Source organism: Pezoporus flaviventris, unplaced genomic scaffold, assembly GCF_033815535.1.
Source record: "Pezoporus flaviventris isolate CSIRO_AGI_PZ_B2104156 unplaced genomic scaffold, CSIRO_AGI_Pfla_v1 ptg000047l, whole genome shotgun sequence".
In the NCBI taxonomy this organism is placed as follows: domain Eukaryota; kingdom Metazoa; phylum Chordata; class Aves; order Psittaciformes; family Psittacidae; genus Pezoporus; species Pezoporus flaviventris.
Window position 1 is genome coordinate 9,388,139 of NW_026892595.1, and position 24,139 is coordinate 9,412,277.

Consider the following 24,139-nt stretch of genomic DNA (forward strand, 5'->3'; position numbering starts at 1 on the left):
CAGCAGTCTGTATCTTTGTTTCCCTATATACACGATCGCTTTTCACTGAAACAGAAGTGGCTTCTAGTTGTCGTGGTTTAAACCCAGTCAGGTAACTTGTTCACTCACTCCCAGTGAGTGGTGCCGAGCTGACAACAATCAAGGTCCGTGTCCGTCTCCCCCCCTCCCTGCACCGGGGCTCTCCCCTTCCCCGCTCCCGGAGGAACGGGGAGGAGGATCGAGAGAGTGCAACTCCCATGGGTTGAGACAAGAACAGTCCAGCAACAAATCACCACCGCTACTATCAGCTAAAACAATGATAAGGGAAAATAACAAGAGAAGAGAATACGATACCACCGGCCAAGAAAACGAGTTCCACCCGGAAGCTCCTGTCCTTCCGGGGAACTCCCAGTTACCCCCCACCCCGGGCATGACGTGCTGTGGTATGGAATACCTCCCCGGCTAGCCCGGGTCAGGCGCCCCGTCTCTGCTTCCTCACAGCTTCCCCTCCTCCCTGGCAGAGCATGAGCCTCACAGAGTCCTTGGTCAGGGTAAACATCACTTAGCAACAACCGACAACATCGGCTTCACCAACGCTGTTCTCAAACTAGAAGTCAAAACACAGCACTGCACCAGTTAACACAAAGGAAAAAACATGACTGCTACTGCTGAACCCAGGACACTAGTGCAATAACTTTGCTTCAAAGGCATGTTCTGTGGGCCATGCCAGTTGCTTCTTATATCATCATGTGCAACTCACCAGCAATGCATTGATTATTACTGCATCAATTCTCAGGTACAAAAGCCACATAAAACATAGAAGGGATTTAAAGACAGGCAGCAGAGAAATTCTCCCAACAGGAAAATGGTGTCCAAAGGGAAAGATGCCCTCTTTGCCAAGCAGCCCTTAATTCCTAGCGTAGAAGGATGTTATACACAAGGGACGGGCATCACTGAAGATGATGAAAGCACCATGGAAAGGTAGGTCTCAGCTCCCACTGAAACAAGGTGGGCCAGGGTTGTAAGACTAATTACAGCCACTGTAGTATCAACCATGTCAGCTTCTTGTTCTAGATGCAAAGCCACAACCTACTCTGGATAAACATTTCTCCCATCCAAGGTCCAGTTAGACTATTATGTCCTGTCCCACATACCCAGGAAGCAGAGATTTGGCCTTGCTCCCTGAAAAAGTCAGTGCACCCACACTACCAACAGATTAGTTTAGACCTGCAATATTTCATATATTCATTTTTATCACTTACAGTTTTTCCACAGGAAGAAGCAACAGTGTAGCTTTAGCAGCTTTAGCAGCTTACTCTGTAGCAGTTACACACCCGTAAAGAAGAAATTGGTACTTAAGCCCTTAAACTATCCATAATGCACCTAATACTCATTGACTGTACCTCTGTAAACAATACTCATTGACATCTCCTCTGTAGAGGATCAGCTGCTTCCAATAGGACAGTGAAATAAATTGTAAGTTTAATATTATATCATCCGGTGGCTTTCCAAATGACAATAAATACTCATGTACGACATTTTACCAATACAGCGCAAAACAGTAATTCCTTTTGACTATGTACTTAGAAGTCTACTCAGATTAAGGGTATAACTTATAAATAAAACCTTTCAACTGCATAATTCCAGACATCAGATACCCTTTATATGATGTTTTTAAACTGTTCTCCTATACCTCTACATTTTTTTCTGTGCTGCAATTACAGAAAGACTTGCACCTTAACAAAAAAGCATTTCATAGCCCTTTGTATCCAAACATTCCAACAATTTTCTGACTACCTTTGGAACCGCTGGGTTGCATTGAACTTGCAGCACAAGAAGGCCCACACAAAAACTATTTAATACGTAAATCTTGGTGAAAGATGTGTCCTGCATCAGGTCAATGAAGGCACTGGTCTGATAGATGCCGAGCTCTATGACAACAATCTTAGAACTCTCTTAATCTCAGCCTTACTTCAGTGGGACAACATGCATGCTTAGAGAGGGAAGAACTCATATGCTTAAATGATGAGATTAAGCACTTTGCTGGATTAGGGTCAGATTCCCAAGCAGGATTTAATTTACTGTCTTTAGCCATGCTGGTCTGCCTTCTCCAGTGACTTTTTCTAGTTACTTTTTTTTTTTTCTACAATAACATTGTCTTCCCTGGGTCTCTATTGTTTTAACTTTGTGACATCATTGACACGTTTAATCAAACCAAATGGATGTTGACAATTCTGGTCAATGTAATGTATTTGCATTTCAGGGCACTGAAACTGTTTCACAAGTGACAAACCACTTGTGAAATAAATTACATATACATATATGATATTCTTAAAACTATTTTTCTTCATTATCTAATATTAAAATTGTGCTTTTCGTAGGTGGATATTCTTCTGTTTTCTTTACAGAGCTGGATATCTGCTAGTCTTTCTGTTCAACGTAAGGAAAACTAGCCCAGAAAGGAATATATTCTTTTTCTAGGTAGGAGAATGTCCTGGGTTCAGCAGTAGCAGTCATGTTTCTCCTCCTTGGTAGCTGGTGCAGTGCTGTGTTTTGACTTTCAGCTCGGGAACAGAGCTGATAGAGATGTTTTGGTTTGGCCAAGGACTTTGTGAGGCTCATGCTCTGCCAGGAAGGAGGGGAAGCCGGGAGGAAGCAGAGACAGGACACCTGACCCAAACTGACCAAAGAGCTATTCCATACCACAGCACGTCATGCCCAGGATGTAACTGGGAGTTAGCCGGAAGGGCTGAGAGACTGCAGGGTTGGAGGAGGTATCGGTTGGAGCTTGGTCGGGCTTGGGGGGGCGAGTTATCGGTCGGCTGGTGCTGAGGTGTTGTATTCTCTTCCCTTGTTATTTCCTTTATCATTATTATCATTGGTGGTAGCAGTAGTGATTTGTGTTATACCTTAGTTACTAAACTGTTCTTATCTCAACCCGTGGGAGTTGCATTCTTTTTGACTCTCCTCTCCGTCCCTCTGGGAGCAGGGGGAGGGCAAGAAAGCGGGGGAAGTGAGTGAACGAATTACCTGACTGGGTTTAAACCACGACAGAGAAGGAAGAAACTATAGCCCAGAAATTACCTTCTTCAGTGTTTAGGCAGTAAAGCCAAGACTGAACTTATTTGCCTGGGTCAGCAATGTGGTTTTTTTTTTCTTAAACATGTCACTTTAAATAATTTTTCTACCCCTCTCATAAGATAGAAATCCCTATTAGGAGATAAATATCAGTATTGTAAGATAAAACTTAATTAAAATATCAGGTTATTTTTCTACAGGCTAAACAAGTCCTCGTGGGTAAAATGTTGCGTCTGGTCTCATTTCCTATTTCTACCATCTATTTTGTTGCAGGTGAAGCTGCCACATGTCCCTATTAACTATGCACTTAACCAAAGTTCAAACGGTGATTCTTTCTCCTGACTCTGGCTATCAAATTGCTTGTGTGTTCAATGCAAGCTTATCATAAACACCTCAAAAAGTCCCTCTCCTAACAGGATCCAAAAAAAAAATGACGATACTCCTGCCTGATGCAATACTGGACCATATTTGCTTGGGAATCTGAGTAGACAGGGCAATACATTATTCTTGGGGATGCTGACTAGGATCTAGTTCATGACTTAACAACTTAAAGGGGAGAAAAATCCCTAAACCATTAAAAAAAACCCACATTTCTTCTGGAACAGATTATCTGCAAGTCTGTGTTATCTCTGTCCCTGGAGATAATTCACAACTTGCATGCAGTCCTTCAATAAGAGGTGATAGGGTCAGCATTATTTAGCGGTACTGCCAGAATGGAAGTTTCCCGGTGTGCTGTTAAATATTGCAGCTTATAATTATGCTTCTTAGTAGCATACTGTCCATAGTAAGAAGCTGTGAGGTCTCTTACCAAAGTTGTTGTGTTGGAGTTAAGCCAACTGTAATTCTTGGATGACAAGGAATCATGAAAGCAACAGAGATGGTTTAAAAAAAGATCTTTCCAGTGAAGCATCTAGAGAAGAGAGGTGCTGGTAGCTGTTATTTTGTTGCAAGCACTGTGAACTCACATGATCAAACAGCTAATCAGTCTGTGTCATAAGTCCACATCATTCAGTAAAAGCTCCTCAGAATACCTTGATGAAGGACACTATAAACAGACAACATGAAATGCATGGAGAATCTGCGACACAGACACAGAGTAGAAGCTGTGTGTCTATCTGAGCTGTGTCCCACAGGGATGCTTCCTAAAGGTCAAAGTAACTCACCAAGTCTAATGCCTTTCAACCTGTCATGAGACATGTTGACTAGGGTCTAGCTCATGACTGTGAAGAGAGTATTAATCCTATTTCCCTCTCCCACATTCAAACCACTCATGCACACATTCTCTATTACGTGAACAGATGCATTTCTTGTGGTTTGTATCAGTTTTACAATACCTATTTTAAGTAGCTAGTAATTCCAGGAGGAAAAATGTGCATGGAAGAAGTGTTGGTGGCCTCTTTAGTAGTAGTAGGTGTAAACTGAAAGGACTTTCTCAGTTTGGTTCTCAGTTACCACATACTCAGGTATGTGAAGTGCATAAAAAAACAAAGCCCTTCACTCTGAACTGCTTTTAGGAAGTCTGCAAAGGCTGTATTTTCCCAGCAAAGGATAGAAATCCTCTTTTAAGCTCTTTAAATAAACTTAATTTAAAGAAAGAGACTTTTGTAAATGTCCAGCCTGTCAGACATGGTAAGGGAAGATATTAGTGATCCTCCCACAAGGATGCTACTTAGAAATGTCATTGTGATAACTTTGTACATGAGCAATTTTCATCAGTTTAATCTTAGCCACTTTTTCTATTGTTCCCTTGTGATTTACAGGTATTTTAGTTACGGGCAGTGTTTTCAGTGCCTGCAATGACAGAATGCAAATATTACCTGCAAACACAAGCAACTAAAAGGGCGGTAAACTGAACCCTGCAGGCTACCTAAAAGGGGGTGGAGAAGACAGACAGATGCTTCCCAGAGGCACACAGCAAAGGATGAGAGGCAACAATCCCCAAATGCAAGATAGTAGATTCCTACTGAACATAAAGGAAAAGCTTCTCCAACAAAAGTAGTTAAGCACTGGAACAGATTTTCTAGCAAGTCCGTGTTATCTCCATCCTTACAGATAATTCACAACTTCCATGGCAGAGACCCTATGTAAACCTGTAACATTGGAGTTGAACATCTATGAGCAGGGGGCTGGACCCAATAATCATCAAAGGTTCCTTTCAAACTATAGTTTTCTATAATTCATAATATTTGGATTTTAATATATTCAGTCCCTAGTTCAGGTATTTAGACAGCAGTAATGGGGGAAAGGACTATGGAAATCTTCCATACTCAGACCAAGGGAAAGAATAATTTGAGAGAAGTCTCGATCCATGTGAAAACCTGCATGCAAATGCTGTAGCTCAGATGGCCATACATAGGTGTGTCAGAAGAGGTGGTTGTGAGCCTTCTACAGTGGTAGCGAAGGGTTCCTCCCTTATGATTTTCCAGCACTCAAAAGGCAAAGACTCATACTGGGATGACATACAGTCCTCCACCCACCCATCTGCCACAATCCTGTACTACTTTAATTGAGCTATTTGTATGCAAAGATCTCTTCAGCAATAGATTTATAAAATAGCATGATTCTAACACATGAAATGTCAGTTAAAATTGCCATCACATCACAGTCATCCAGGTGTTCTTTTTAGGTCATATTCACTCCCCATCTGACCCAGCTGATCTATTTCTCTCTGTTGAGCTCTTCTTGATTCTGATACCCATTGAATAAGGATTCAGCATTGGCTTTGCTTTTAAGAAAACTAGCAGCTGCACCTTTGTTAGGGCTATTATAGCCTTTAATCATCCAACTGCTCCTGATTTATGCATCTGTACTAAGCTGTCAGGTAACATTTGCTTGCATCCTGCAGTTGTCAAGGTGCTTTCATCTTATTTCATCAGCTTGGATGAGAATAGCAGGGCAACTACAATTACTACCTGCCTTGTCTTTAAAGGCTGCACGGGCATAAATGACTGGGTAGCACATCACATATGCACAACTTAACAGCATGCGCAAACAATAGTTACAGAAAAGTCATATTGTCACACCTCGCTTTAATGTTATCATACATAAGAATGCTAAAAGCATCTTAGGCACTAATCTCTACTTTTTTCTCTATTTTTTTTTTTTTTTAGAATAGACTAATAATCTGACCCGTTCCATTGATCTTGCAGTACAGAAGCACTGCCAGTCTCTGAGCTGACTCTACCTTCCTTTTAGTACTGACAGCTGTTAAGAACAAAAGATTCTTATTTGCTGCTGTTTTGTTGCCATAAAACTACAGAAACATAGGAGTAAAAGGGACTCCGAGAAATAATTTATTCCACTTTATTTGCATTGCTTAGAAATCTGGTACTTTCACAGAATCAGATAATGGTTTGGGTTGGAAGAGAGACCTTAAAGATCATCTAGTTCCAATCCCCTTGCCATGGGCAGGGACACCTTCCACTAGATGAGGTTGCTCAAAGACCTGTCCAGCCTGGCCTTGAACACTGCCAGGGATGGAGCAGCCACAACTTCTCTGGGCAACCTCTGCCAGTGCCTCACCACCCTCACAGTGAAAAACCTGTATCTAATCTAAATCTATCCTCTTTCAGTTTAAGGCCATTCCCCCTTGTCCTCTCACAACAAGCCCTTCTAAAAAGTCCCTCTCCATATTTCTTGTTGGCACCCTTTATGCACTGGAAGCTGCTGTAAGGTCTTCCCTGAGCCTTCTCTTTTCCAGGCCAAGCAAACTCAATTCTCTCAGTGTGCCTTGATGGGAACGGTGCTCCAGCCAGTCCTTGACAGATATTTGTCTAATCTGCTCCTAAAAATCTCCCACTAAGAGAGACTCCAATCTTTCTAAGTAGCCTGTTTCTGTGTTTCACTAGCCTGAAAGTTAAAGCGTTTTTCCTACTACCCAACCTGAATATTTTTTGCTTCCAATAAAACTGCTTTATTTTTGTCCTTCCCTCCAGTAGTCTTTGATAATGAATTATCATTATTCTCTACTTAACACTATCTCTGTCAGACTACTGTCATGGTATGTCATTCTTTTTTTTTAGGCTGTACAAACTTAGTTGCTGAAACCGTTTGAAATCATCCATGTTTTCTAAGTTTAGACTGCCTGAAATTTGCCACTGATGTTTGCTCCAAACTGCATACAGAATACCTTTGGAACTCTTGTCTTAGCTGGGAAGAGCTGAACAAAAGACTCTCCATTTCTTCTTCCCACGGATAGCAGTACTTTTCAGACCTTTGTTTTCTGTGATTCAAAAGAATCCCTCCAGTATTCACAACAGTGAATCTGATGCTACCCTCCAATGTGCCTGTAATTAAACTAGGTTTCCACTCCCAACTTTTTATGTGGACTTTGTTTCATCACCCAAGTTATTAATGAACAGAGCAAAAGTAAGATGCCCATTTGAGAATCTCCCATCCCAAAAGTGAACAACTGAATCCAGTTTTATGAAAAAGAGGTTATCTGCTTTATTGTTTATGTATTTCCACATTTTCCTCACAAGAATGTCACACGGGACCATATCAAAACCTTACAAAAGACACATCTCATGTATTGCTTTCCCCTTGCTACACCAGTTATCCTGCTTAAAGAAAAGATTTTATTAATATGATTTGTTCTGGCACAATCCAAGTCGACCACTTATCACATTACTGGATTCTGAGTATTTCTACAGTGGTTTCTATTAACTTGTGCTGGCATAATTGTGGAAATCACAGTTAAACAGGCTGGTTTGTATTTCCCTAGGTCATTATTTTTTCTCCCTTTGTGTATTAAACATTCTTGTATCCCATTTCTCTTGTGTCTTAGTAATATAATCTTGTCTTTACCACCCTCCACATTAGCCTCTCTGAGTTTATCCTTAAGTGCCTGTACTTTAGCTGTGCATTTTTGTTTCTCCTATTCGAAAGCATTCTGAAATATTAAAATAAACAAACCCTGAGCCATTCTTACTCATCTCATACTGTGGTGGTTTTTTTCTTCTTTTCTCTACATCAGCTAATTTGCTATTGTGTATTTAATGTCTTTTAATAACTGCCAGCTACCCTGCTTTCCCTCATTTTTACACTACTTTACTAAGCACAGGTACTTTTCAGTTTGCCAAGATGGGTAAAGCATACTCTCCTGAAGCTCATTACCCTTACCCTACACTTTCCTCAGAAGAGTGAACAAAATTATTTTGGTATATTTTCCACTCAAACTTCTTCCTTCCATCTTCAACTTTTCAAATGAGTTCTCAATTAAAATGAATCAACCTGATACAGCCAGGTCCTCAGTCACTTTCTTTGTCTTGTCTCCAAGACAGAATTTGATGGACTGTCCATCTCACTATGCCGGCTGTCACACAGGGTCAGCCGTGACCAGATCAACTCCTGTTCTTTGCCTACGGTGTGACATGCTTTCGTAAGTATTACTGCCAAAGAGCACATTCCACTGACAGTACCTGATACCTAGCACAAATACTTGAAGGTCCTTGTGAAGACTTATGGGGAACTAAATCAGTTTCTTCAACAGGCCAAGTGGTTCAACATGCACCTCCTGTCTGTGCAGCGCAGATTTAATTTCACCTCAAATGGAAGAAAGATATACACTGGGGTTCCTATTTTTCCTAATAGCAATACAAGATAACCATAACCAAAAGAAACTATAGCAATGCCCTATGCTTTTAGGTAAAGCTGATTATGTTGAATTTTGCCCAAATGAAACATATCACTAAACCAGACATCCTTCCAGAGTTATTTAGCTTCAGTGATCACAAACCATGTGGTATTTATAATTTTGCTCTCTCACATGATCAAGCACCTTCAGGGCTGTGTTAGTCACAGCCTCATGGGTGTTTTGTTGTTACTTCTGATTTCTTCACTTTCAGTTTGGCTTTTAACTTCTTATTTTCTTTGTCAAGTGCATGCACTGACAAGACAGCCAGCCAGAGGAAAAATTTGCCTATTCCATCTTATTCCATCTTATGCAATCAGCCTTCACAGATGCTTATTTTTCTCAGGACATAGATATCTCAACCTCACACTGTGGATAAACAGAAAAAGCCGCATCTATGCCCATATTGTTACTTTCTAAATTTCTGCTTTCAACCTCAGCATAACTGAATGAAGTCACTGGACTTTATATAAACGGGAGAAAAAAAAGCAGTAACCCCTCAAGGCAGGATTTATTCTGTTCTAAAGCATTTGTTGCTTTGTCTCTAACAGAATGAAAAAAAAAGCAAGTAAGGCAACAGCGCTGTACAAAAGGTTTACGGGGAACATCTTGGCTGAATTCCCCTGCTAGCTATTTCTGATGCAAACTTCATATTGCACCATCCCATAATTCACATTCTTTATGTTACAGTACATTTACATCCCCATGAAGTTGCTAATGAAGAAATTAATGTTATCACTTAGAATCATAGAATGGTTAGGGTTGGAAAGGACCTTTAGATCATCAAGTTCCAACCCTCGTGCCATGGGCAGGGACACCTCATGCTAAATCATATCACCCAAGGCCTCGTCCAGCCTGATCTTGAACGCTGCCAGGGATGGAGCATTCACAACCTCCCTGGGCAACCTATTCCAGTCCCTCACCACACTTACAGGAAAGAATTTCCTCTTTATATCCAATCTAAACTTCCCCTGTTTAAGTTTTAACCTGTTACCCCTTGTCCTTTCACTACAGTCTCTAATGAGGAGTCCCTCTCCAGCATCCCTATAGGCCCCCTTCAGATACTGGAAGGCTGCTATGAGGTCTCCATGCAACCTTCTCTTCTCCAGGCTGAACAGCTCCAACTTTCTCAGCCTGTCTTCATACGGGAGGTGCTCCAGTCCCCTGATCATCCTCGTGGCCCTCCTCTGGACTTGTTCCAACAGTTCCATGTCCTCCTTATGTTGAAGACACCAGAACTGCACACAACACTCCAGGTGAGGTCTCACAAGAGCAGAGTAGAGGGGCAGGATCACCTCCTTCAACCTGCTGGTCACGCTCCTTTTGACGCAGCCCAGGATACGGTTGCCTTTCTGGGCTGCGAGCGCACACTGAAGCCGGCTCATGTTCAGTTTCTCATCGACCCAAGTCCTTCTCCACAGGGCTGCTCTGAATCTCTTCTCTGCCCAACCTGTAGCTGTGCCTGGGATTGCTCCAGCCTTGCACTTGTCATGGTTAAACTTCATGAGGTTGGCATCAGCCCACCTCACAAGTGTGTCAAGGTCCCTCTGGATGGCATTCCTTCCCTCCAGCATATCAACCGAACCACACAGCTTGGTGTCATCGGCAAACTCGCTGAGGGTGCACTCAATCCCACTGTCCATGTCAGCGACGAAGATGTTGAACAAGACCAGTCCCAACACCGATCCCTGAGGGACACCACTCGTTACTGGTCTCCAGCCGGACATTGTGCCATTGACCACAACTCTTTGTGTGCAGCTGTCCAGCCAGTTCTTTATCCACCGAGTGGTCCATCCATCAAATTGATGTCTCTCCAATTTAGAGACAAGGATGTCATGTGGGACAGTGTCGAATGCTTTGCACAAGTCCAGGTAGATGACATCAAACTGCTCTACCCCGTCCATCAGTTCCGTAGCCCCATCATAGAAGGCCACCAAATTGGTCAGGCAAGATTTCCCCTTAGTGAAGCCATGCTGGTTGTCACCAAGCACCTTGTTGTTCTTCATGTGCCTTAGCATGCCTTCCAGGAGAACCTGCTCCAAGATTTTGCCAGGCACAGAGGTGAGACTGACTGCTCTGTAGTTCCCTGGGTCATCCATTTTCCCCTTCTTGAAAATGGGGGTTATATTTCCTTTTTCCAGTTGTTGGGAACTTCACCTGACTGCCATGATTTCTCAAATACGATGGCCAGCGGCTTTGCAACTTCATTCGCCAGCTCCTTCAGGACCCGCGGATGGATCTCATCAGGACCCACGGACTTGTGAACATTCAGATTTTTAAGATGGTCTCAAACCAGTTCCTCTCCTACAGTGGGCGCAAGGTCTTCATTCTCACAGTCCCTGCATCTGCCTTCCAAGACTTGGGTGGTTTGGTCAGAGCCTTTGCCAGTGAAGACCGAGGCAAAGAAGTCATTCAGAACCTCAGCCTTCTCCAAATCCCGTGTAGCCAGTTCTCCCGAGAGCTTCCTGAGGGGGCCTACATTCTCCCTAGTCTGTTTTTTATTTGCTATGTACTTGTAGAATCCCGCTCTGTTATCTTTAATACCTCTAGCTAAGTTTAATTCTAACTGGGCCTTAGCTTTCCTAACCTGGTCCCTAGCTTCCCAGACAACATCCCTGTACTCTTCCCATGCCACCTGTCCTTGCTTCCACTTATTATAAGCCTCTTTTTTCATTTGAATTTTCCTCAGCAGCTCCTTATCCATCCAAGGAGGTCTTCTGGCCCTCTTGCTGCACTTCCTTCTAGTTGGGATACTTGTCTACATATCTTCCCCAAAAGAGTATACAGCTGAACTGGCATCAAGTTATGGTTTGGAACAGTGCTATATAAAGCAACTGAGATCTAATTCACCAGATAATACATTTACAATAGAAAATCTGAAGAAGCTTCAGCTTCTGAAGGAGTTTCAACTACAGCTTTGCAGCCTGACAACGGTGTAACACTGGGTTTAAATTAATTTAAAAAAAAAGAAATAAATTAAAGGATCACTGTGCAAAATCACGACTAACCTAACTACAAAACTGAAAGGCACTAGTCAGTTATGAGCCCAGAACTTTCTGAGCAAATGCAAGAGGCAGGTTATCAAGACAGAACATTTTGATACTGAAAACAGTGAAATTCATCATTTTATTATACACAAGGAACAGTGGTAAAAAAAACATTTATAGTGCAAAACCATTCACTTGGCAAAGGAGAAAAACCAGGGCCTAAGTTAAGGATCAGTAATGTTAACGGAAGTATTTCTACTGACTGCTGCAAGCTTAGCTGAGGCTCTGGAAAACACACAGAATCTTGTAAGCAAATAAGGCAGCCTGTGGTGAGTGAGCACTTCACAGATTTTACTGCTTGCTCAGAATCACGTTGCTTTTGTTCACTCTTCACCAATTAAGAAAAGTTTCAAAGCAGCTTCCTCCTTTGTAGCATCATTTCTATATGATTTGGGGTCGAGACAATAGTTCCAAGTACTGCCATGTCCACACTACACATAATTCATTTTATGTCTCTGTTCCTGCATAAAGACAATAATTTAGTGCAATTCACTGTAATTTAAATTACTGCCATAGAAATCTTCTCTATTGAGTTTGAAAGAGTGGCTGATCCAAACAATGAGGCTTGTTGAAAGGCTCCTTTTAGAAAAGGAGTGAAGCTGAAACACACTCAGCCAAAACGCAATTCTTCTTCCAGAAGCGTGCAGGAGAGGTCAGCTTAACTGCTCTAGGAGTTGCCTGCCTCTCTCTGGTGACTACAAAAGGAGACACCACAATTCCGTAACTGTCATGGGACCCTATCACAGCAACAAGTGTCCTGAAGATCATTCCAAAACATTCTTAAAGAGAATTTTGTAAGAACCAAAAAGATGCTAAATTCAAAAGACCTGGGATCTTTTTAAATAAACTACTGGAATGATTAACTGAGAGACTAGATCAGACAGGACTGAAATTAGAGTGCTCTGTAAACCAAGCTCTTTCTGCTCGGTATGCAAGGCAGTTCCTTGCTTCCAGGGTTTGGTTTCACCAAAGTCAGCAGCTCTGAACTGCAATAAATGCTGACATCCTTTCTGGAGCCCAGGAAGCTTTTCTTTTTGTCACCACTGACACCTAGCTACTTCCTGCAGGTCCTGGCTCCTTGTTCCTTGCTACACCATTCTTCTTCTATAATCTGTCAACTCCAGCCCTCTCTGGACAACAAAAGACAAGGATGAGACCTTTCTACACTACAGACATGTCCATTTGCTCCAGTCACTCCCTGTATAAAGGGACCCAACCTGTAAACTGAGAACTAACACAGCAAAATTATATTGTCTATCACACTCGAATTTAAGCGTTTAAACCTCAGATGTCTGAAGCATAAAGAGACAAGCCTTAGCCAAAACACTTTTAAGATGATTGATGCCATTCCTCACTAGAGCTAAAGAAGGTCTGATAATCTGGAATTTCACCAAAAGCTATACAAATGTAGGGTTTGGATTTGATGGTGGGTTTCCTGTGTTTTCAGTAACTTCACATCTTTAGTAAAACTGATCAAAAATGTATAAAAAATGAAATGATGTTAAATATTAGAATGTGAGAGCATAGTATTCACATGCTATTCAATGTGGAATACATGGTGGAATGGTAAAACTCTGTTTGTTTGTTGTTTTTTTTTTTTTCTGGGCTTTTGCTTTACTCCACAGTGGCAAAACCTGTTAGAGTTTACACAGAACTAGCTTTTTTTATGTGCAGTATTCTCCAGCAAGGTGGGCCATAATGTATGCTCACTGCATGTTTAAAAGATGCAGACTGTGGAAACAACAGTGTAACACGAAATGCTCATGATTACAAAAATTACGAGTTTTTACTAAAACTTTGAAGCATGAAATGATAGCTGTAGCCACACAACTTTGATCTTGAGAAAATAGGATATAATTCAAGAGTGAAAAATTGCTATAATTGGGAAGCAAAGAGGGATACATTAGAAATGGAGAAATGAAGGATAATTCAGACTTGTAATGGATCAAAATATTCAGAGTTAGTCTGAATGGAGCAATTATAACCAAAGACATTACTGAAAAATGATCCATGTTGAGAAATATGAAAAAAGCAATTTTCAATAGTTTAATTTTTTTTTCTATATGTGTCATTTGGAAATACCTGATAACATTTAGACAAATGACAACTCACTTCCCCCACCCCACCCGCTGTAAACTCCAAATGGATGAGTTATTTTCCACCATGCTTATTTCCTGAAAGATTATTGTTTTAGACTAAATCTTCCACACCAAAAAAAGATGCATATATTCTTTCTTATTATAGCTGTTATCATATATTCTATTATACAGATCAACTTCCAACCAAAGGCTTTTTTAAACTCCACAAACTTGCCTTTATTCCCTTAGATGGAAAAGTATCTGCATATATTAGCTGCTGTATCTTACAAAAGCACCCCTCAGTGATATGCTTCAGTGGTGATCTTGGCAGTCCTGGAGGAATGGTTGGACTTGGTGATCTTAAAGGTCTTTTCCAACCTAGTTGATTCTATGCTTCTATGACTGTAAACATGCCAAAGGAAAATCCTAAGTAAATTATTCATTTGTACATACCACAAGGTCTTCTATTTCATGTGAAAGAGAAGTAACTGATATAGTAGTGTCTCTAGTTTATCTCGGATAGGCTTATCTCTTTGAAAGCAAAAATGAGACTACCAGGTCCTGCTTCTAGGCATTCCCACAGATCCTGTGGGGCTCACTCCAGCAATTGCTTGTTACTCAGGGAGGCCTTGCACAAAAATGCGTATCACTGAATTTGTTTTTTCCCACTCTTGCCAAAACTGTCCCAGCAATAAGAAAAACACCAGTTTCCACACTCTTACCCATTCTTTATAATTGTATTATTTTTTAAAGACAAAACCTTCACTTGAATGGACTTCAACAACTGAAGTCCCAACAGCTTTGATGACATGAAATTGCCTGCTAAACTTCAGATATGCTAGTCTAAGTCACTCCCACTCCCACCATGCAACATCCAAAAAAGGATATTGTATGATCAGCTTCCACCCAGGCTCTGAGCCTTCCCGAAAGCTGTGAGGCTGCAGATATTTTCAGCCAAATGTGTTTCCACATCAAGAACAAGCACCACCTGCTTTGCAACACTGACAGCAGTTCCTCTCTCCCTCTTCCACACACCAAGAGGTGCTGTGAACAGTGACAATACCATTAGCTGCGAAAGAAGAGAGACCAAGCTAATGGAGAGAAAAATGTTTTACAGCCATCAGGATTCATCATGGCACTGGAAAGCTCAGGAAAAGACAAGGACAGAACTACCTGCCTTGCTCTGAGCTTTTCTTTTCTGTGCCTAGCCTGCACTGGCACAAACAGCACTCTGAAGCAGCAGTCTGTGCCCAGATGCAGAGCCTCACTGTGTTGGCCATACGTGAGTGACAGCACATTCTGACCGCAAGAACCATAAGCATCTCCTGCCTCATACATGTTACAGGACTCTTTGCCCTTTAGACTGGGATATAGGAATGAGGTGAAGGCATTGATAGCCTGGTCAAGAAAGATTATCAAGATACAAAGTTTTTAAAAATACTGATCTATTTATATAACACAGAGAACTTGCCAGTCTCCTTATAGGGCTCATAACATCAAAATTAATGAGTCAGAAGTAAATATATTGTTGCCTACTGCAAAAAGGATCTCTTTTCGGTTTGGGTTTTGTTAGGCAGGGAAGGGTGGTGGTTTTTTTTCCAATTTCTTGTCTCTCTTCATGTTTTACATCACCCAGTTCTGGAGTTTTACATCACCCAGCTCTCAAACAGCTGAAGCTTCATCCACATTAAGCTACAGAATAGCAGTGAAATATCTGGGTGATGTGCCTCTGCCTTTCTTAATGCATGTGGAGGTAAGAAAAGGACCTGAATTTCATTAATACATTGTTGTCCTGATCCTGGAAATCCATATTGTGTTTCTGACCATTTTAGCCTTCTTCTTTAAAAAAGAAAAATATCGATACCTAGAATATTGGACAGTGGTTTCTTCTCTTTTGTAGCAAACTATGCTGCAACTTAGGATTGCAGTGTTAGTATATCAGCTCCCAGCAAAAAAAAAAAAAAAAAAATCTCCATTTCTCAAGGCAACTGGACCTGCTGAGAGTGGTATTTTTTGTATTTCTTTAGATAAATATACTTCATAGATAGAATAGCATGTAACAGAGCAGAGAAATTTATTTTTTGTTGTTGTTGTTCTTTAAACGAGAAAGATGCACTTCAGTGAGTTTCACCATATGTTAGAATTACATGTGATGTGGAAAAGGCAACGTGATCAGAAACTCTTCCATGTAGAGTAGGTCAGTAAAGAATCCAAGACTATTAGCCACACTAGATTTGGGCATTAATTACACTATTTTTTCTTTATCTAACACATATGTAAATTATGCTGCCACTGTTCATTTATGATTCTGTGAGGAAAATTTATACATACTTCATGAATTCTAGGGCTCTCTTTGTGACCACAGTCAGCATTTGCAAACATCTGGAAGCATCCGCTATGCTAAACTTCTCTCTCCAAACAGCAGATACCACAGTGCAACAGCACAGCAGACTCACTCCAGACCAGATGCAGCAGTGCAGATGTATTGTTCAGCATTCTTCATTTTACCCAGGATTTACTGCAACATCATCTTCTCTTGGCCTTAGTGAGTTCTTCGCACTAACCAGCCACCTCTGACCATGCCACTCTTCCCCTGAACCCTCATGCTGGCTGCCCCTTCTCAATCTCATCAAGCATGAGCTAGTTCCTTTTACTGTTGAGTCCCACAGCAGCCTTTCCTTAGGCAGCAACAGATTACTCCTATCCTCAATTAACTGAGTGCTGGCATCCATTACTAGGTAACTGTAGGCATAACATGTTTTCTTTTCTGCTTTGAAGGAGCGGCCAAAACAAACAGAAAACCACAGCACTATCCTCCTTCAAATCCTCCTTAATAACTCTCCCCTGCTACCCCTGCAGTGACAAATGCTTGCAGCTGCTTGAGATCACCACTGACTTCTGTTACCTTCTTGGCTCTCCATTTCCAAATCCATTTGTTGTATCTGGCTTAAAGCTTTGATGTAAGCTCTTGCTAGGAAGGCTCACTTTTAGGATTGGAAAGGAGTAATTGATGGTCTATACATTGTGCTGAGCTCTCTATCTCTGGGCAAATTCAAAAATGTAATTCTTCTAAAGGATCTGCATAAAACCAGAAAGGAATTATATCAGAGGGTCTCAGCTTGTTACATACACATTATATGTGACTCATGGGTCAACTGCAACAGCCCCTATAACTGGTAACTGAGTGGGAACTACACTGGTTTCTACCATGCGTCCATCACAGAACAACATTTTCTGTTAGACAGGTTCTTTCTCAGTTCCTATGATTTTAAGCATTTTGGCTAGATGTGCAAGCTTTCCTGGGCCAGCCAAGTCACTGGAATTAATCCAGTAGCAATGGGCTACCATTACCCTGGTACAGCAGGTTGGCACTTTAATCTTTTTTTTCCATATGGGTCTACCCCAGTTTTCCATATGGGTCTACACAATTGCTACACTGTCCTCACTCCGATTAAATGGAATCCATACCACGGGTCTGTACTTTGTCTATGTTTCTGAAGAGAGTACCAGGTGAATTGATTCACTAAACTTTTTTGTGTTCCGTTTAATTCAAACCCTTCTGTTTACTGGGTTCAATGATTTTGTCCTTTCTGAAGAAAATGTAACACAAATAGAAGCTTCCCAAAGATTTAAAAAGAGAATTTAGATATTTCTAAGTTCAAAATTTTTCCTCTTGATGTTAACTTTGAAAGATCAAAGGAAAGTAACAAATTTGAACCACTTCAGGCAAATTTTAAATCAGCAAACACAGCTGCCAACCGGATCACCATAATTCTTTATTATAATCTTTCTGCAATTCTTTTGAGTTCTCAATGTCTGGTTAGCAGGTTCAATTAATATCAAGAAACACTCAGGAGATCAAAATCAAAGTACACCACTTTGCCTGCAACAATGTAGAATGATACAAGCTACCAATGCATTAAACTAATTAAAACAAATAATTAAAACTAAGTTATTTATTTTAATTAAAATAAATTATTATTTAATGCATTTATTTTCCCATGTTAAAAGGTTGAGGGAATGGGAAGGCTAACGTGCCACTTCAGAAAAGCAGATTCAAGTCACAAGCTATTCTACAGTTTCACGTGGTTTCTCTGATGAAGGTTACCCTACAACAAGAAAAGGTTTCTGCATGAGAACAAAGATGAATCAGGTTCATTCCAGTCAAGACTGGGCATAACCAATGCCTGTACAGATTGCACCAGCTACTGAAATACCATTTGTGAAGGTACTTTAGAGCTGATCAGAAAACAGACCTAGCAGTCTACTGGTAACTGTAACATATTCTTCCCTCTCAAATGAACAGGATTCTATATTTATTGCCACACACTGAAAAATATTTAGATTTGGAAATGTTTTCCTAATGTTGAAAACATTATATTCTACTATATGGAATATTATATATAGAAATAAGGATATAATAATGACACAAAAATTAAACTTCCATGCTCTAAAAGAAGACTGTATGGCATGGCAGTAGCATCAAGTTTAGTGTGTCCATAAATGGACAGTAACAGAATAGTCTGGGACATCCTTAATACAACAGTCATGGTTGCTGGAGAGCATGAGGGAAATTGACTGAATAAAACTGGACAGACTCTTCCTAAATAGCATCTTCTAGTGCCACCACACGAGACAAAATACTGTGCGACACAGACCACTGGTCTAACTCTGCAGGGCACTGTAAATGTTCTCAAAATGGTCATGTACACACTAGGAGACCAAAACCACCTAAAAAGAATATTTTGTCAGTCTGCTTGACATTCAGCACAAAGGGATGCATTTCTGTGACTTCTTGGCAATTCCCTCCACCTCTCCAGAAATGAGGGGTTTCTACAAAATGCTTTGATGTTACAAACCTGTATTTTTGGGTGGGAAGTTGCTCTATTCAAACCATTTTTTTTTTTTTAATACCAAGCTAAGGTTTAACTCATTAACGCAATTTTTTTTTTCCCCCTGTAAAATAATGCCTGTTCCTTCTATTTCCTATAAAAATATACTGAGCTTACTTATGTGGCTCACAAACCAAAATCCATCTCATATATGGCATGCATAATTTTGTCTTTAAAAAATGGACTAAAATGCTTCTGAAAGGTCTACATTATCTGTGTAGGAAATGAACTATAGAAATATGTTGCATTATGATTCTTGGTCTCTGGCTTACAGTAGCAAGTAAAAGCTGCGTAATACCTACCGTTTACCTTGCTGTGGTATTTTCAGCCTTCACGCTGCCTTGACTAGTTTGTTATTTGCACCAGATCTTGGGCAAGGGCTGTGCCACTTGTTCTCCTACCTGCCTTTGACCCACAGGCTCATGTGTAGGGCCTAATGTTTTATCTCTCTGTTCCATCCTCATCAGCTGATTTCCAGTTATCTGAGATCTATTCCCTTCTGAACTAACATCCAGAGCAAAAAGAAATGGTCTACAGCACATGCTGCCTTAGCTGTGTCATCATGCTGGTCATGTCTGCTGACATGAAACTGCTAAGTTGATTCACCCCAAGTACATACTCAAGTGATTTCAATGCAAACTCAATAGGCCAGTTTCTTCTGCTTGCAGCTCTGGACACATGTGACAAAGCTTAATATACATGGCAAACATCCTCCCTCCACAATATTCTTCATTACAAATGTGATTAGAACAGCATCAGCACAGGAGCAGATGTTCAGCAATCTGAGTGCAGCCTATGGAGAGGGGGGATTACTGAAGTGAAAGTCGAGTACTGTTACTTTGAACAGTTGATAACTTTATTGAGAGAAGGAGATGAGAAAGTTTTCCTCCTTGATATCAAACTCAACAAATCTAAATTTCAAGACCGGATTTCCTTCTTCGGAGAACACAACAGTTCTGAAGTGAAAATGCTCTTTTATGATAAATTAAATTAAAACAAAACAAAAACAAAGCAATGGAAACAGAGTTCTCTGTAATCTAAAGCAAAGACTAATCACCACCTCTATGAATTTAGACACAAATTTTTAAAAAACCCTAAAACCAGAAAAACCAAAAAAAAAACAACCCAAAGCAACAAGACAGAATAGAGATGATTATGATATTTTCATTCTTATCAACTCTAGGACACCTACAAAACCATTGTGAAAAAGAAACTGCAATGCCTCTATAAAGGTGCATACAAGCTGAAAGGAAGGTGACACTTTAATAGAGGAATCTTTTCCACAACAGTTTTCTTTCACAGATACTTTTACTAAAGGGAAAGCTTCACCAAAATCACCACTGGAATTTATTTTTCTACTTCTGGATGTCTACACACACACCCCAACTGAAATCCATTGTATTCATGGATCTACATGTGCAGTGACAAAAAGCATCCAGGACTATTCCACACGCTCATACTAGCAGTTGCACATGTAGAGATTGGCATACAAAGAATAAATATAAAAGTTATACTCTGGATGTAGGTTTGTGGTTTTCACATTAAGAAAATAAATCCATGTGAAATATAAAAACTAAAATATAAACACTTCACTGTTTCCTCAGAGTCTGCTCCATCCTGGCAGTTTGGCATCCATCCTTTACAGGCCAGAAGTTTCACAGATGAAGTTTCAACTGCCCAGCAGACACAACAGAAGCTAGATCTTCAAAGATGCTCACTGCACAAAGAGCTGACATCTTTTGATGTCAGTCTAGCCTAATAATTTATTATTTCCAAGGCAAACTATTCTTAAAAACATCTTCCCAATGCAAGTTAGAAGAATTTGGAAAAGCTTTTAGAACTTCAGTATTTTTAGAGCTTTCCATGATTAGATAATATTATATCACTGAGATATGTGGCAGGAGATTTGTATTCACTTACCTGACAAATCATAAAATACTATCAATTCTCCAATCTCAACCTTATCAAACACCGATCAAACATCAGCAACAGCTTTGATTGTTATGAAAGGCACACTATTCCTTTCAGAGACATTCTTCTTTTTCCTCTGGGGAGAGGAGGCAGTTTTTGCAAAATAGGTTATAGTGGATCTATAAAAACTGTAACAATCAAGCTCTTTGCTCCCAGACTAGTCAAAACTAAAGACTGAAACACCCAAATCACAGGCGTTACCTTGCACTGACTCCATTTGTGGAAATCCTGCTGCATTCAGCAGTATCTGGGCAGTAGCCTTTTTTTACTGACTTACCTATTTGTGCATTTACTTACATTAAAAAAAAAAGCAATTCAATTGATTAATTTCTATCATTTTATTTAGGAAAAAAAATCACCATAACTTTCTTTAACTTTTATGCCCTATCTTAGTCATATTTAAAGAAATACTGTTAGAGAAAGATTCCCATGACAAGACTTTCACCAAAGAAAGATTTTATGCAGCAAGTTCTATGAAGCTGTATCAGAATTTATATCCTAATTCTGAAGCCACAGCACTATCAGTATAATACCAAAATAAGAATGCTGAACTCTGAGCAGACCATTAATTCAGGACACTGTAGAGACTGAACAGCAGCATTTACCATTTCACATGCAACCACTATTGAGTTTATACTCAACATAAGAATGCCAACTGGAAGAAAACTCTTATTTTTCCAACTTGTTTACCTCAAGAACTAGCCAAAGCTGGTCTCCATTCTTCACATCTTTTTTATAGTACATGCCATAGAATTTGACTACATTGGGATGATCAGAGAGAGCTTTCAAAATGTTGTACTCTGCTTCAATTTCTTCATCAATATCCTAGTGTCACAAATGAGAAATACACAGAGGTTAATAAATAAATAATGGTATCCATTTTAAAAACCCAACACATAACACTTCTGTCTATTCAAACAGAGTTTGGAATACAGCAAGGAAAAAAAACCAAACATGAATTTGCAGATTTTAAAGCAAAAAAAATACAGACAATCCCAAACCCCACCAAAACAAAAAAAAAAAAACAAACAAAAAAAACCCCAAACCCCAGAAAGTCAAAAGCCAAAAATCTACACACAAAACATACAATAGCCCTGACTGCCTTAGGGAAATTGGAAGAGAATTAGCCCCCTGTCCTACTGTGATTTAATATGGGTTTGTGTCTCCTGAGGGGTAGTCAATTTTATGATATTTTTACTATTATAAGGAGAAATGAAAATAGAGAGAATGAAATTAATAGAATACTCATTCTGTACTATTAAAAAGAAAAATATTCCTCTGTATTTTATGAAAGAAGAAAACTTTAAATATTTGGTTGAGTTTAACATATTTACCTGCATAAGAGTTCCTCTTGTAGAGATGCTACAGGGAATATTTTCATGTGAACTTAGACATAGGATGATTTGGTTAAAAGCCCTAAAGTACAATGGTATTTACTTAATAGTCCTAAGAACAAGACTAAGAGCATTCTCAGTTCCATCTTTATATTTTCTCATTTCAACACCTTTGCTTTCCTGTTTGTTTCAAAAAGCTGAGCTGTTATTCAACACAAAGAATCCAAGAGCTCTAAAGGATTCAACATGAAGTGCTTATTTCAATCTCACATCACCCATGATCAAATACTTTCCCAGTTTAATGTGGAAATATCAGTTAAATCAAGTGAAATAAAACACATTTCTTCTGCTTATTTTCTTCAGTCTACCTCTCAGGTGGCAGAATTCTGAAACCCTCTTCAAAGAAAAAAGAACTGAAATGTAAAGAAAACATAGAAAGTATCTTTTTCTTCATTGCAATGGCTCCCTCTGCAGCCATTAATAATACTTTCAGTTTAAACAAAAAGAACTAGTTTACTGCTTTCACCCTATTTCTAATACAGGATTGCCATTTTAACAGTAACATGAAGACTCAGAAGCTACCCTACACATCCTGTAAATAAGAGGGGGGAAAAGAAGAATACTATTCTTAGAATAAAAACAATATATTCAGATAAAAGATTCAAGCCTTGCAGTGTGATGTTGACTGCATTACTGACTTCCATTTTTTCATTCAAATAAGGAATCTGGTTTTACCAGTTACACATTTTCTCTCCTTCATTTTCTTATGTTGCATATTTATCCATTGTATTTCTTCTGTGTTCTTTACATTCTATTCCCTTTTCTCCTACTTAATCTATTTCTTTCCTCTAGTATCAGATTTACTACCTCTTCTTTATTCCCGTCATCATCCTTTATCCTTTTCCTATGGCCTCCAAAGCGCACACAACTTCGACTGCATCCACAATGCCTTCAGTAATCCCTCTCTCCCATAGCCAGTTGCCACTTAAGAATCACTCCTGAACAACTGTGAAACAATGAAAGCAAAAGCACTTCCTGCCATACAAGCATTTGGATGGACACCAACTAAAAGTCCTGCCTATTCATTGTAAGCACATGAACCTTATTTACTGAAAGCAACAGAGTCAAAAATAGTTTCCAATGCACTTGAATTAATCAAGATCCTTATCACTTGGCTGCAAATCATGATTACTTTGGGAGAGGTACATATTGTAGAGATGTCTCCTTTTGTTGCTTCAAAAGCATGCTGACATAAAAATCAGATGACCAAGAAATACAGCAAAGAAAATGCAAGACGCTATGTTATCACAAACTCATTTCATGGACTTACGGGCCATGAGATCCCAGTCTGACACTATGTGATATGCAGGGGTAGACAGAGCCCTGTGTGGCTGTGCATCTCCAGACCTGCAGCATTTCATACAGCATGGCATGCTCTTCCCTCCCTGCCCAGAGACTGTGCAATGGAAGCACATGCCTCACAACCCTGTATTGGAAGTGCAAATGATGAGCTCAAAGGGGCCACTTGAAACAGAACAGTTTTTTGTGCATGTTTCACAGGTCACTGTTCTCAAGGAAACTCCCAAACCACATGCAGCACCAGTGGGATATGCCTTTAGAAACCAGGCTGATGTTCTTCCTTTCTCTTTGAGCACTTATCTACCATCCAACAAATGTCAGTTACTGAGAACAAAAACATACTCTACAACATATTTCCACCTCCCAATCACCTGTTGCTTTGTGTGTAGGTGCTATTTCCTTTGTATTTTCCATTTGAAAAGATGGATCCCTCTGTGATATCCATGTAATCTGGCACATTATGAAAGCACAGAACCAACAACATATAGTATGTTATTTTATTTTTAAAATAGCATTCACAGCACGTAGTCAAAAGCATTTAGTCAAAATAGAAGCTTCCAGGTACATCTAATGCACTTAGAAGTATGTAACTTTTTTACTGGCTAGTGTGCAAATAAAAAAAGAATGGGAGCACCAGTAAAAATAGAAGCAGCTAGGACTCCTGGTACTAAAAATAATCAGATCTGCTTCTGGAATTAAAAGACAAATTCGAGGTAATCAAAAGCAAAAGCAACAAACTTTAGGTATATTTCTAAATTCTACCACATGC

At 39.8% G+C, this 24,139-nt stretch overlaps 1 protein-coding gene across 3 annotated transcripts in view; it reads right to left on the reverse strand.

The window, feature by feature from the left end:
* The window catches only part of MYO3A (myosin IIIA), a 117,966-nt gene that overhangs the window by 85,954 nt on the left and 7,873 nt on the right, over window positions 1-24,139 (reverse strand). For 2 of the 3 annotated variants that reach the window (XM_061468223.1, XM_061468225.1), the window contains exon 3: window positions 21,368-21,502. In XM_061468223.1, coding sequence (XP_061324207.1) covers window positions 21,368-21,502 — 135 coding nt within the window. Of the gene's footprint in view, window positions 1-21,367; window positions 21,503-22,011; window positions 22,313-24,139 lie in introns of those variants that run through there. The other variant, XM_061468224.1, reaches the window with a different exon arrangement.